At 42.4% G+C, this 15,827-nt stretch overlaps 1 protein-coding gene across 2 annotated transcripts in view; it reads left to right on the forward strand.

The window, feature by feature from the left end:
* gosr1 (golgi SNAP receptor complex member 1) overlaps window positions 1-15,827 on the forward strand; it is a 260,165-nt gene that overhangs the window by 91,033 nt on the left and 153,305 nt on the right. For both annotated transcript variants that reach the window (XM_084317512.1, XM_084317513.1), the window contains one exon: window positions 8,132-8,206. In XM_084317512.1, coding sequence (XP_084173638.1) covers window positions 8,132-8,206 — 75 coding nt within the window. The remainder of the gene's footprint in view (window positions 1-8,131; window positions 8,207-15,827) is intronic.

Here is a 15,827-nt window from a genome sequence, read left to right on the forward strand (position 1 = left end):
AAAGAGGAGTCTTTAGTAGTTACTGCAGGTAAACACAGTGAAAGAGAGGAGTCTTTAGTAGTTACTGCAGGTAAACACAGTGAAAGAGGAGTCTTTAGTAGTTACTGCAGGTAAACACAGTGAAAGAGAGGAGTCTTTAGTAGTTACTGCAGGTAAACACAGTGAAAGAGGAGTCTTTAGTAGTTACTGCAGGTAAACACAGTGAAAGAGAGGAGTCTTTAGTAGTTACTGCAGGTAAACACAGTGAAAGAGGAGTCTTTAGTAGTTACTGCAGGTAAACACAGTGAAAGAGGAGTCTTTAGTAGTTACTGCAGGTAAACACAGTGAAAGATGAGTCTTTAGTAGTTACTGCAGGTAAACACAGTGAAAGAGGAGTATTTAGTAGTTACTGCAGGTAAACACAGTGGAAGAGAGGAGTCTTTAGTAGTTACTGCAGGTAAACACAGTGAAAGAGGAGTCTTTAGTAGTTACTGCAGGTAAACACAGTGAAAGAGAGGAGTCTTTAGTAGTTACTGCAGGTAAACACAGTGAAAGAGGAGCTAGTTCCTTTGGCCAGATTAGCATGATCCTTTAGCCTGAACAGTATATCTAGCAAGCTATTACTGTAATCTAGTCTTACTACCATTATGTATTACTACCATACAAGTTATAGCTAGGTCGCTAGCTTGCAACCTAGTTTGCAAGTTAGCTTCCTGTTTAGCAAGCTAGCTTGCGCTAGCTAGTTAGCAAGTCGGCTTCCTGTTTAGCAAGCTGGAAGTGATTTGTTTATTTAAAGTGAGTGTGTACGTGTGGATGTGTGTGCTGTGAGTGTATTTGATGGTTTGTTACATAGTGTTATTGTCGTTGAGCATCCTGATGGCCTGGGGATAGAAGCTCCTTCTGAGTATCTCTGTGCTTTCCATGAGACTCCGGTATCGCTTGCCTGAGCAGTTCAAAGAGGCAGTCAAATCATAACATTTATGACATACAAGATATACAAATATACAGTACTGTTTATTTACAGACAGAGTCCCCGCCTCCCACCCCACCTACTCACCCCCCCCCCCCCCCCCCACCCCACCTACCCAACCTCCTCCAATGTACAGTTTCTTCCCCCTCAAATGTATATACTCTCAAATGTATATAATGTAACAGTACTCTCTTCTTAGAAACTGTCTATTAATCAGAGTTTCCAACGCCAGAGTCTACAATATATGACAGGCATTGTACTCTTAAACAGTACTGTACTGTATATTTGTAGATCTGGTATGTCATAAATGTCTGGATGTAACAGTACTGTCTATCTGTATGTCATGTATGTAATGTATGTTATGATGAATTGAAAATGGGGGACCCTGATGTAAACAAGACGAAAGTCTTTCTCTGGTCTGCATCCCCTTAACAATTGTGTGTATTGAGCCGTACTGTATTGTACCCATTTAGCAAGCTAGCTCGCGCTAGCTAGTTAGCAAGTCAGCTTCCTGTTTAGCAAGCTAGCTTGCGCTAGCTAGTTAGCAAGCTAGCTTGTGCTAACTATGTAGTTAGTAAGATAGCTCATGCTAGCAAGCTAGATCGCATTAGCTAGCTACCAGTTATGACTTGGACCAATGATTCTGTCAATATGTGTTTTTTTATGATAAGCTTTTGGCTTATCATACTAACTAGCAATCTAGCTAGCGAGCTAATTAGAGTGAGCTAATGCAAGCTAACTAGACAGCTTGTATGGTTTGATTGATTGATTGAACATTTTATTTAACAGATTGCAGAATGGGTACAATACAGTACGGCTCAATACACACAATTGTTAAGGGGATGCAAACTAGGGATGCACGATAATTATCGGGCCGATATCAGCAATTATGACGTCATCCCGATAAACTCGATAACGTTATTGATAGCTCCGATAACATATAATACATTTTTTGGTTAAAAGAAATCCGGTGTGGGTGGATTTGGATGAAGGGCGCTTGTTTTTATTATAGCCTCCTCCCGTTTTGCCAGTACTGTGGTAAAACTGATAGCGTGTGGTTTAGGAACAGGGAGTTTTTCACAAATCCAGCGCTCCCCTTCTTGTCTGTGACGTAGTCACGTTACATTTGGAGACGGACAGTCGATCTGCCAATTACGCCCCTCCGCTTGCACCCACCTCTTCTTCTTACCACCAATCAGAAGCTCTCGTTCGTTTATTTACCTCCGGATTGTCGGCCATTATTCTACTCGGAGCTATAACGTTAGCTGCTCCCCGCCAGCCACATTGACAAGTACCAGCGCTTATACATTACTGGCAAATGTCTTGTTGCACTTGTGGCAACGAGCGTTGTCAGCATCGACTTTAGTAAAATAGACCCAGACTTTTTTTGAGGAATTTAAACGTCGCAAACTAATCTTGTTGGCCGTTTTCTATCTCTCCTCCCTGGGTCTCTCTCTGCCTGCGCGAGCCGGCTGTGCTCACACACACACACACACACACACACACACACACACACACACACACACACACACACACACACACACACACACACACACACACACACACGGGTGCTGTCGAGAGCAGAGCTGTGTGTGTGTGTGAGTGAGTGAGTGAGTGTGTGTGTGTGTGAGTGAGTGTGTGTGTAAGAGCACAGCCGGCTCGCGCAGGCAGAGAGAGACCCAGGGAGGAGAGATAGAAAACGGCCAACAAGATTAGTTTGCGACGTTTAAATTCCTAAAAAAAAAAACTAATTGACCTTCACTGACGTTTAAAACACCTCGGCGCGGCGCCTCGGTATTTTAAACTACGTGTCGGTCAATTATTTTGCGACAATGACCTCGTAGCCATACATTATCCCTTACATAATTGGCTGCTGGCCAGTATGACTTACTACCAGTGTCTTTATACCTGCATCACTGTAATCAATACCTTGTGCGAACCCTGTCACTGAGAACAACTGGAAAATAATATTCTGAAAGGAGAAGGTCTATATTATACTACATTACAGAACAGTAAATAATTAATGTGAAAAATTAAAGCTGTGCTACAACTGAACTAGCAAGAAAATAAATAACCTTCCTCGTTCTAAACATCTGAATTATGAACATATAATTGGCTGCTGGCCAGTATGACTTACTACCATAGTGTCTTTATACCTGCATCACTGTACATATTAATACTACAACCCTGTACATACATCTGATTAGCACTATTACTCAGTAGTACTCAATTATATATGTTATACCCAGTTTAATCACCTGTACATTGTATATTACTATTGGTGGGGACTGGCGAGAGGTGTAACCTGAAGTGAGTTTGAATCTTGAAGGTGATCAGGTAATCAAGTAAACTATTCAAGTAGTGCATCAGACCGGCATGTACATCCCGGCCCTCCTCTTCTACACCATCTGCCAGTGCCACCACAGGCTCTGCAGCTGCAGGTGCACCCCACTCGTTGTCATAGGCCTCTCCATGACTCTCGCAAAGGTTATGCAGAGCACAGCAAGTCAGCACCATAGATTTTAGTTTGACATCACAGTCATTCCTTTTCATGAGGCAACACCACCTTCCCTTCAGTCTACCAAAAGCATTTTCGACCACTACCCGTACTCTGCAGATTTCTTTGTTGTAGATCTGCTGTCAGCCGTCCTGTGTCCTGGAAGCGTCTATTCTTTTACCAACGGATTTCCACGTTCTGCGATCTGATTGGCCACTGACGTACGCTAGTTCTGCCCCCCGGTAAGTTCCCCACGCCAGTTCTGCACGCCCAACTTCGCGGTAAACAGCTGTTTCCGTGTTTCCGCCTATGACTTTATGTGCGCTAAAGTGCGGTAAGTTTAAAGTGCTTAGAAATGACGGTTCATTCATGCTTTGAGGCACAATTCCTGACAGGATTTTATAATATTGTAGCTTGAATTTTTTATATGATGACACGATCACACGCCAGTTCTGCACGCCCAACTCTGCGGTAAACAGCTGTTGAGTTATTGATTGTACCGTTTCATATTGTTTCATATTGTTTCATATTAATGCGCGCTATGCATTGTCCGCGGTCAGTCACTCGAGTTATTGATTGTACCGTTTCATATTGTTTCATATTAATGCGCGCTATGCATTGTCCGCGGTCAGTCACTCGAGTTATTGATTGTACCGTTTCATATTGTTTCATATTAATGCGCGCTATGCATTGTCCGCGGTCAGTCACTCGAGTTATTGATTGTACCGTTTCATATTGTTTCATATTAATGCGCGCTATGCATTGTCCGCGGTCAGTCACTTGAGTTATTGATTGTACCGTTTCATATTGTTTCATATTAATGCGCAGCACCGAACTCTTGCACACACCGGCACACAGTGGTTATGCTTACTCCGAAAAGATCGCCAACACTTCTGTAACTGAGGGGTACAATTCCCTGACTGTATTGATAAGTATGGTATCATTAAACCACTACCGCTTTATGTACTTTAACTACTGGCCATACAGTAAACGATATCTAAATATGATGAACACTTTCCCACAATGAAAACGGTTCCACACAAAGGTAATAATCAAATATTTAATATAGCAAAAGGTACATATGATATTTACTATTACATTTATGATTTGAATGCACTTGTAAGGCAAATGAGTACTCGTAGGCAAATCAACACTGAATGTCCAATCTCTGGTTACGCAGGAAGCAAGTATACAACCTGGCTCTTAGGGAATTAGATCTATGGTACTCTTAATGATATAGCAGGATATTCTGGAAGGGGTCCTCCCGGTTGTAGGCCGGTAGGGGGGGTAGGAGAGCCGTCGGTAGTAGACCGTCTGGTCAACGATATCTAGGGAGACTTCAAGTACAGAAGACAGTGCAGTAGACTCTTGATCCGCAGATGAATACACCTTGGTTCCCTTGTAGGCTGTAGCTCCACAGTGAAGAAGAAGCTAGGCGACCTCAGTCTCTCTGAGCGCCGACTCAACTTGACTCCTCTCGGGGGTAAATCCAACACTCACAGGCGTCGGCGATTATCCGCTCCACAAATCACAGTACCAAAGCAAATATATTCCAGCCGCATAGGGCTCAGCAGTCGTCGGGTAGGTAATCCAGTGTACATGTCCCTCGGTCCTCGTCTAGATCTCCTCGGATGAAGGCGCCATGTGGTCGGCCCAGCCTGGTTAAGACTCTAGATAACACGAGGAATCGTTGGAGATGCTGGTCACTTTAGAACTCTAACCGCACGATGCACCATACACGATAGACTATTATTACTTAATAGAAATACGTCGCACTCGACGGTACAGTGCCAAACTCTGACAATTCAGCTATTAATTCGCACGAGGTCTCGATGCTATTCTAAGGCCAAACAGGCCATACTACACCGCACGCGGTATCGTGGGTGAGGCTTCACGTTCTGTTACTTAGTTGGGTAGAAGGGTAAAGGACTAAGGGTCTTCTACATTTACTTGCGCCATATTTATATGCACGGTGAACAAATAGTGCCACTCTCATTTCGGTAGCCGTATCCCTGAGCGGAGCCGGGGCTAGTACGGACATGTCTCGTCGGTACCTTTGAACTTGACGTCAGGGGCTGGTCCCCTGGCGCCTGGTCCTTTTGTCCAATAAGAGAATGAACTATTATGGGCTATAGTAGGCTAAAGGGATATTCCGTGTATATGTACAAGGAATATACAAGGGATATCAAACGATATACAAATACTATTCAATATATATCAATAAATAAATATATATATTCGGTTTAATCTGATCCTTCGTAACAACTTCTGTACTCAGAGCCGGTCGCAAGCTTCCACAGTGCGATGGCCACTCGCTTCTTTAGATCACCTACGGAAGGTTGTGTCCCGTCTCTCCATCACTGGACGCAGTTTGTTACACAGGTACATTAATGTTTCTTCGGACATCCTGAATATCTGCAGCCACTGGGTGCTTGTGAAGCCGGGAACACTACATATGTCTATGCCGAACACTGTGACCTCATTTTCTTCTTCTAAATTACATGCTATACTATGTTATTTGATACTATCTTGTCTAGCACAGTCTCTGGAGCGTAACAGTAAGAAGCATTTTGTATGAAAGTATTCTGTACTTCTGTATGACAACTATTAAAGAAACTTGAAACTTGAACTACCACCACTCGGTAGCTCGGTTGAATTCAATATCCTCCATTGTCTGTGTGTGTGTCGCGTTGACAACCAGCTGTCGCTATGACAACCAGCTACACTGACGGGGGGTACTATCTGCAGTGGAAAACTAACGAAGTACCAAAAGCGAGTAGAGTAGAGTCGAGTCGAGTCGAGTCGAGTAGGTACTATGCAGTGGAAAAGCGCCATAACTCAGTGGTTCCCAAAGTGGGGCCAGCCTCGGGGGTGTCGCGAGATGATTCCCACTTTCCAGAATGTATTGACGTCATAAAAAAAGAAAAAAAACTATTTTATTTTTTTCATGCAGTCAGGCCACTGAACATAGAAGCAGGCCAGGCCAGTGTTTCTAGTTGCAGCGGTGTGATAGTTAGATAACCTAGGTGGGGAACAACCAGGAGATCACTGCAACAGAGGGTAACACAGTCTAAACTCACACAAGTTGGAGAACTATCCAAAAATCAAAATCAGTGTTGTTGCTAATCATTGACACATGCTAGACTGTAATAATCCCCCCCAGAAAAATCTACTTTGCATTTGATATATTGCAAATATTTCACTTTTTGTGTTTTTTTTACAACATTTGTGATGCCATCACACACACTGGCATTTAAAGGGTACAAATTCAAAAATTCCTGCACCAGAATGCAGGAAATTAAGTCTTTGTAACAAAAAGATTCCTGGTGGGGGACCCCCAGACCCCTGACTGGGGCTATATTTCACACTATATTTCCTGGCCTGAATGATTTCCCCAGTCCGGCCCTGGTTAAAAGCCTCCAATGCTTATTAGTGCGTGTGCGTTTTAACATTTGCATGTTTCAACCATACAAAAAATATTGGGGGTCGCGGCTCTCTGACACCGTTATTTTGGGGGTCACGGCCTGAAAACTTTGGGAACCCCTGCTCTAACTGACCAAACATTAGTCTTCTAACTGGCCAAACATTAGTCCTCTAACTGGCCAAACCAGGCACAGATATTAGTCTTCAAATTAATCTTCAAATTTTCTACATGATATAAAAGTACAGGTTCATACCTTCAAAATAAGCCATCACTTGTACAAATCGGGCGGATACCTTTCAATGTATGTCTTATTAACCAAGATGATACCACAATCACTTGTTTAGAGCTGTGGTGCTTCAAAGGCTTGTACTGTTTCTCTTAACGATGCATGCAGGACTACTGTACCCCACATTGCAACACACCTAACCCCTCCCCATGTAACACCTTCTCCAGGTGAGCAGCATGGGATCAGGAATGTGGCTTTGTTATTATGATGTGAGAGACAGTTTACAGTCGCTCTGTGGTATGTGTGTATTGTGTGTCTGCTCCCCTCAGTCAGTGACAGTGACTCCGTTATGAGAGAGCAGCACAAGCCTGTCTGACTTGTGACTGAAATAGATGCATTTGTTAGAGAAATTCAATAATCTAACAGGTATGCCTTTATTATATGTCTTATGCGCACTGCCTGCCAGCCTTTATTAAAAACCTGCGACTGAGTCAAGTAGGCAGGAGTGAGGCGCAGGCAGAAGTGGCAATTTTTCAAAATAAAATACCCGGACTAATGAAAATATAATACATTTAATTTTAAACAACTTTATTCTTTCTTTGACCTCTGCTATAGAGCCCTCTCTCTATACTCCGTTATGCGCAAGCTTGCAGATTTGCGGAGAGCGTACTGGAGTAGCCTTACGTGCACTGCCAGCCAGCCATTATCCGACGGAGAGATACACTTTGAATTGTGAGAGATCTCAGATACAATTGAACACAAATGGTTCCATTAATGTTTCTCTGCATATTTTCACACCGCCTGAAGGAATCGTGCACGCCCGCATAATCCAACCTAGACTGTGCCGCGTCACATTAGTCCTCTAACAAACTGGCCAAACATTAGACGTCTAACTGCCCAAACACGTTTTCCACATGTACCCCTGCTATTGTTTTATATCATTTGGCAAAATATACATTTATTTACGTGAAAATGTTTGAGATTATTACTTTAAAGTGACAGTGTGGTTGTGTGTATCTGTGTCTTCCTCCTTAGGACGTACAAGAGTGGATCTGGAGTGAACAACAGAAGAACGGAGCTGTTTCTTAAGGAGCATGAACACCTCAGAAAGTAAGTTCACCCTCCCTCCCTTCCTCCTCTGTTTCTTAACACTTTCAGAGCCCAAGCTTAATCTTGATTTACCGCTTGAATGCCCACCATCCACTTCAATGTTAGCGTTAATAACGCCTAATCTATGTTTTAAATTATGGCTATGTGTCTAATCTGCCCGTTGCTTATCAATGACTCGTTTTCCAGTCAACATTGTCGAAGCGGATTGTTTTTTTATCGGTTAATTTTCGTTTTATAGCATTTTGAAAAGCCCTCGTTTTCAAGGAAAATATAAATATTCCATGATAATCGCCCTTTACTGGAATATTCTAGAACAGTGGTTCTCAACTGGTCTAGCCTCGGGACCCAACATTTTCCTTAGTTATTAAGTCGCGACCCAAATTTTGTAACCACTATGATTTATACACAATCTTTCATGCACTGTTAAAAACATGAAATAAACACAAACAAGTTCAACAAAAGTGCAACTAGGGCTAAAAACCCAATGAAATAAAATAATAATAAATAATTATGCTTCTTTGCAGATTTATTAGATTAACATAACAGACCGTTTGGGGGAACTAATAGGATAACTGGGGTTGCAACAAAAGTGCAACTAGGGCTAAAAACACTATGAAATAAAATAATAATAATAATAATAAATAACATATCCTTCTTAGCAGACTTCTTAGCTTAACATCCCAGGGAACCAATGGGATAACTGACTGGGGATGTTGTTTGCTCCTGACAAGAGTCTCAAAGTCTGGGGTGATGGTAGACAAAGCAACTCTGAGGTTGTGCTCAATGTCCAATCTGTGTATCTGCTTTGTCTTCAGCTGGACCAAAATGTATATATATATATTATATATATATTTTTTTTACACACACATTTTTACACCCACTCAAAATGGCCCCGCGACCCACTTTTGGGTCGCGACCCACCAGTTGAGAAACACTGTTCTAGAATACACAAAAACGTTGTAATTTTTCGGCCTATTTATGAATCGTTTTCAAATAAACGCTAGATTATCGATAGTATATGTGTACGTATGCACGCTACATAGGCGATCTGAAAAATCGATTCTCTGATTTCCTCAAAGCGATCGCCCACACACACACACACATAGGGCGAACGCTGAGATCTCAGCGAATACAACTCTGATTATCCCCAAGACTTGTAAAATAGATTCCTTACCTCAGATCAGATGTTCTCCAAAAAGATCATTCCAATTCCTGATCGCCATTCCAAAAATCGATCGCTTTTATTGATCCAACGCTACACACTGTACATATGTATTCCACGCTGTTCTGAGGCTCCACAATGAAATTCCGGATTTTTCTTTTCTCATCCATTTTCATTGAGTCCATTCCAAAAGGGTGCATTACCATCTGGGAGACGATAGGGGGCGGTTTTTTCACATCTGAGCTCCTACAGGGGCTGCATACCAACGGGAGACTCGGTTGATGAAATATGAATTCAGATCGCTAATAAAAAAATAAAACCATAATAAACGTCGTGGGCATTCAGGCATTGGGCTGATAAAACATGATCGTTTTGGGCATTCAAAGTCCACAGTGTGTTGAACTGTACCCCCCCCCCCCCCCCCCCCCCTCACCGGATTCTATAGAAATAGAAAGACCATGCAGCTGGTCTCATTGTTCATATACAGTAATTACAAATTAAGCATTCTATATATTATAGGAATCTAAATGCCAGCCTTTTATTAAACGACAACAGGTAGTCAAACACTAGAGGATGACATTTTTTCGGGATTCCCACGGGATGGGAGTAAATTTCACTTTTAATCACATGATTGGGCAGGAACGGGAGTGAAAACCATGATACAGTAGAATTATTCTCCCCAGCATCGAGTTAAACATTGCATTGATCGCCCTCGCCATTTTTTTGGTTTTCATTCAGTCACCCAACACTGCATCACAAGCGAAACGAACTACACCGGAAGTCTAGTACTGCATCCGGCAAGCAACGTGCAACGCAACACGCATCTGTGTGACCTCAAGCCTGTTAGGCTGAGCAGAGCGAGAGAAATGGAGGCACGTGCTGCAAGCACTTCCATGGCTGATCAAGAGCGGTTAAAGTCTGAATTGTCACATGAAGTTTAAAAACAAGGACCCGTCTGTCAAACTTCAGAGAGTTGAGTGTCGACACGGAATATGCTGCTTGTGATACGTGCACATTCTTAGTGAAATACACAAGTGAGTCAGTGGCCTCAAAAGGCACAATTGCCAAACACCAAAGGCTGCTGGAGGAGGAGGAAGGCACTGTGGAGGAGTTGTGGGGGCGCCAGTTTGTGCAACAGTACATGAGTGACTCAAGGTTAACAGTGACCCGGTCACTACTGGATTTCTGGAAGGACGGGTCAGATGGGCTGGTGCCAGTTGTTAAGAAATGAATGGCAATCCCAGCAACAAGCACTCCATCTGAGCGGTGCTTTAGTGTTGCTGGGAGACTCATTGAATAGAGGCGCACCACCCTTAACCCAGAAAATGTTGATGCTTTCTTATTTCTGCATAGCAACATATAGGCTTCCTGGACTCATGTTCTCCAACACACACTCAAATGTTACATTGTTCTTGTGTGACTTTGTGAGTTCTCCAACACACACACTCAAATGTTACATTGTTCTTGTGTGACTTTGTGAATGTGACTTTGCACTAAATTTCATGTTCATGTTCAAATGTGCTGCTGATGAGAGTGAAAGTGTTCTTATTCAATAAATACATGTTGTGCAACGTTAGATGTAAATGTTTGGTGGTTTTATATTTAACTGCATTAAAGTGTTCCGTCTCCAGATGGATTTCAGTATTTTTTTATTTTTTTTCCCTTCAATTTGATTTGGAGTCTGACAGAATTGGCTACCTGGTATAATATGATTTGTAGATGCATACAGATTGAAACAACATTTAGCCAATCAGAGCCGTCAAATATCATGAAAAGGGGTGTTTTGACCATTCTAACCAATCAAACGTGAGCTTGACGCACACACACGCTGCTCGCAGTGCCCTCCCCCTCACAGACCTGTCTCATTTGCACCGAAGATAGCAAGCGTGCAGGTCCTCTTTTAAACACCACTGAAGCATTAAACAATGGCCCAGTAAACTATTCACTTTAGTTTACTACACGAGGCGTTGTCTAACGTTATCTAGCTGGCTAGCTGATAGCTCATAACATAATTGAAATTCGTTTTTGAAGCTGTGGCTAATGTTAGCTAGCTACCGATCTTCGGGTGGCTAACGTTAGCTACCTAGCAACTGTAGCTTGCTAATACGGGCTGTCCTGGCTGGCTAACTTTTAATTCGCAATGGAGTGGAGCTAACTAACTGTACAAATCGATGTGATTGGCTGAGACTGTATTTTGTACGGTTGGCTGCCTGGCTGTTGTGGATTCGGGTAGCCAGCTAGCAGCTAACATCAACTCAATGTCAACACTATGTTGACACTCTGAGCGAGTTTACCGACAGCAATGTAACAAACAATATGGTCTGTGCGGAACCATTATCCCCAACACATAGTTCCGTGTGTGAATAATGTTGAGCCACCACAAAAGATGAATCCAAAGTTTAATATAGTAAGAATAGTACTAGGGTATATGTCACAAATGTAACATTACTATATTCCTGTATGTCATGTATGTCCCTATGCCATAAATGTCATGATGTCAATGTCATGTATGTCATAAATGTCACTATGAATTGAAAATGGGGCACCCTGATGATGTAAACAAGACAAACGTCTTTCTCTGGTCTGCATCCCCTTAACAATTGTGTGTATTGAGCCATACTGTATTGTACCCATTCTGTTAAGGGGATGCAGACCAGAGAAATAGTTTCGTCTTGTTTACATCAGGGTCCCCCATTTTCAATTCATCATAACATATGACACACATGACATACAGATAGACAATACTGCTACATCTATACATTCATGACATACCAGATTTACAAATACAGTATTGTTTGTGATACAAAAATAGTCTAAAAAAGAGAATATATACATTTGACGAAGAAACTGTACATTGGAGGAGGTTGGGTAGGTGGGGTGGGGGGACTGTACATTGGAGGTGGTTGGGTTGACATACACAACATACATGACATCATGACATTTATGACATAGGGACATACATGACTTACAGGTATATAGTACTGTTACATTTGTCACATATACGATATGCAAATATGCAGTACTGTTACCCAGAGATCCTAACAGTAAATATATACATAATGATGAGGAGGAGACTGTACATTAGGAGGGGGTGGGTCGGTGGTAAAAAATATATACAAACGGTGGGGAGGAGACTGTCCATTGTTGTTGTGGCATAATTGCGAAACGTGTTTAGTCCCTTGTTTGTATGATAACAAGCCGTTTAGTTCATGGTTCATAGTAATGGGAAAGGGGTGCTAGCTCACCATCAATCAGAAGCTAGCCACAAGACTTGCATTCATGCTCTCCAGCACACAGCCTCCCTGCCTGGCACAACAACCACAACAGTAGGGTCTATAGTCACAGTCAGGACAGTAGGCTCTACAAGTAGGCTCCCTTAAAACGCTAACGCTATTTAAAAAAATAAAATAAAACAGTAGAGGTTAAAATAAAAATATTATTTGGCATGAAAAAAAGTTCAGTCAGGAGAATTTTTTTTGCTTTAATCGTCTAAGGCAGACATGGTGTGACCCATGTACTGCATATTTTATACTGAGGAAGAAAAACGGAGAAGGATTGGGTGGGCGTAAAAACGGGTGGGAGTGGGATGGGAGTGGGATTCTATAAAAGTGTGGATTGGGGCGGGATGGGGGTGTGGGATTTTTTTAAACTTTCACTTGGGATTGGGATGGGAAGGGATTATTTCTGTGGTAGTGGGAAGTGGGAGTCGAGATCCACTCCTGTGTCCAGGGGTGCAGTCGTGCACACATGCGGTTACACAGCGTGTTATTAGTAGGTCACTCAGGGCAGAAGTGCGCGCAATGATAAGTACCCGGCCGTTGTAGAAAGCTACCCGGCCGGCGGCCGGCACTTCTCACCTATGCATAATAATCATCTGTTCTGTGCGCAACTGAGGGAACATGTATGCGCGTGCGCGGGAGCGCGCGTGCACGTGGCGTGTAACCAGTTCCCATATTACGACTGCACCACTGCCTGTGTCACAGCCTCTAACACACACTGCTAGCAACTGCTGCTCTCAATGATTCCAAGACGCTTCTCCAGAACTGAAGAGCCTTCCCAAGTAATCAGGGCAGCATCTGCAACGCTAGGATAACTCATCTTAATGAGCCGTTCAGCTGCTTGGAATAACTCTGGAAATCATGGCTCCCGCTGTCGCCGCATACACAACCCCTCCCCCCTCTTTCTCTCTCTCTCTCACTCCACACCCTCCCTTCTCCAGCTCTCCCCCTAAGTAACAGATGGGAAGTGATCGAGTCCACCTGCATCAGCCTTAGCCTCTGCCAGCTAGGAGGTTGTTCTCATAAACATATACTCACATCCATCCTCTGCAGTGTACATCTACCGTCTGTACGTCTGTCCGTCCCATCTGTCCTTCCATCAATCCATAAGAAGGGTTTGAGTCCTTTTTCTGTGGCAAAAAAACTTTACTTGCTGGAGTTTGCTCTACTGAAAGACAATAAAGCTACAGAAAGCATTTGTTTTAAAGTAAAGTACATTTTAAAGTACATTTACACTTAATTTTCATGCAAAGATTTCTGATTAAGGCTAATTCATAAATCTGTTTGTTTTTTCTGATAGACTGTATTACCCTGCAATTTAAAAAGGCATAGTAATAAACCCTAAAGGTCGCAGCTTGAGTTGTGACACACATTATACACACAAACACAATACTATCTGTGTTGCATGACTTAATTATCCATTAAGTTGTGAAAGGTCAGTGATATTGAATAAAGTGTTGACACTAGAGGTCAAACTATGATCCCCATGTAGTGTCCTACTACCAGCTGGCCCACTCCCAGCCACAGTAGAACAGCACGAGTGGGTGAAATTCAAGGACCCAATCGTTGTGTACCTGTGTACAGAATAATTCATGTTATTATTAGTGCAGCATTTCCGTTTCCTATGTGTGTGCAGCGCAAGCGCTTTGATTCATTTCCTCACCCGCATTATTTGTTCTTAGTCAGCATTCTAGATAGCAGTAACAGCACACGGCATGGGTTTAGTGGAACGCGCACACCACTCTTCCCCTAAACAAAACCTCAAGAAGGCGCACAACTCCACCTAATAATGTCAGCATCAATCTTAACATAGTGTAGCGCCGAAGAATAGCAGTCAGAGGCGGGGTGTCGAAAGACAAGGCTAACCGTTTATTTAACTTCAACGTCAACGCTGTTTACTTGCTAGCTAACAGGAAATCGTTTACCGACAGGAAAGTAACAAACTCTCCGTGCGGAACCCTTATCCCCAACACATCGTTCCACGGGTGAATTATGTTGATCCACCACAAGTCTGTCTGACGTCACTTTGGACCGCCTGCGAGGTCCACCCGTATAGGGATTTATCATTGGGAAAATGGATTATCGGTTATTGTCAATTCTTCCTCATGAACATTGGAAAGCTTTCCATTTTTGCACAAAATGAGTTCCCTTCAATCACTAACATTATTATTTAACTCATTCAGCGCCAGGGATTAGCCGTGTCCCGTTCTAGCTATGCCACGCTTTAAAGATAGGGGTGCGTCACCTTGTTTTTAGAGCTATATCTATATTCTATATTATAGCTATGGAGACAATACTATAGTCATTTGACAGTGACTTTCTTCCATCGAACATGCAAAAAATAGATATTTTTTCATGCATACGTTTGTGTGTTATCCCGTGGTGAATATAAGTATAGTTTAGCAGTAGGGATGCTCGATATTGGCTTTTTTACCGATACCGATATACCGATATTGTCCATTGTTAATTTCCTATACCAATATCAACCGATATCAACCGATACCGATATATGCAGGGTTTCCCCCCCCCAAAAAATGGAATCATTTCAGGTAATTACCATTACATATCTCCTGTTGTGGAATTAACACAACATTATGCATACTTTTGACAATAAATAAAATCAGAATTTGTTCTTACTTGCTTGCCTGGGTAATAAAGGTTATAGAAATGTAAAAAAAAAAAAATTATTTTTATTTTTTTTGAAAATCGATACCGATATTTTCCGATATCACATTTTAATGCCAATATCGGTAGGCCGATAATATCGGACATCCCTATTTAGCAGTGATCCGGGATCATTCCTGAAAAGCTGAGTTATAGGGCGCTACGTGTATTCTACTATAAGTGTTGGCGTTTCTTGCCTGGACACGCTACTATTTCCAAATCAAATGTATATAATAGGTATTATGTTTCATCATGAATGCATGAAGGGGGGGGGGGGGGGGTCGTTTTTTTATGCTTTGATGGCCAGTAAAGGCATTCGTGTTGAACACTACAGACGTTGATCAGCTGGGTCGATATGAAAACATTTGGATCAAGCTGCAATTGATGTCAGATAGTCCTTACCGTTGATCGGGGGTATTCCAAAAAGAATATTCCAATTCTCTGATCGCAATTTCCAGTATTGGTGTCCATATGGTCCCGGACATAATTTGGCACAACTTATGGATAGAGTGTGCCA

The sequence above is a fragment of the Notolepis coatsorum genome (genome assembly GCF_963971535.1).
Source record: "Notolepis coatsorum genome assembly, chromosome: 1".
NCBI classification, from domain to species: Eukaryota; Metazoa; Chordata; class Actinopteri; order Aulopiformes; family Paralepididae; genus Notolepis; species Notolepis coatsorum.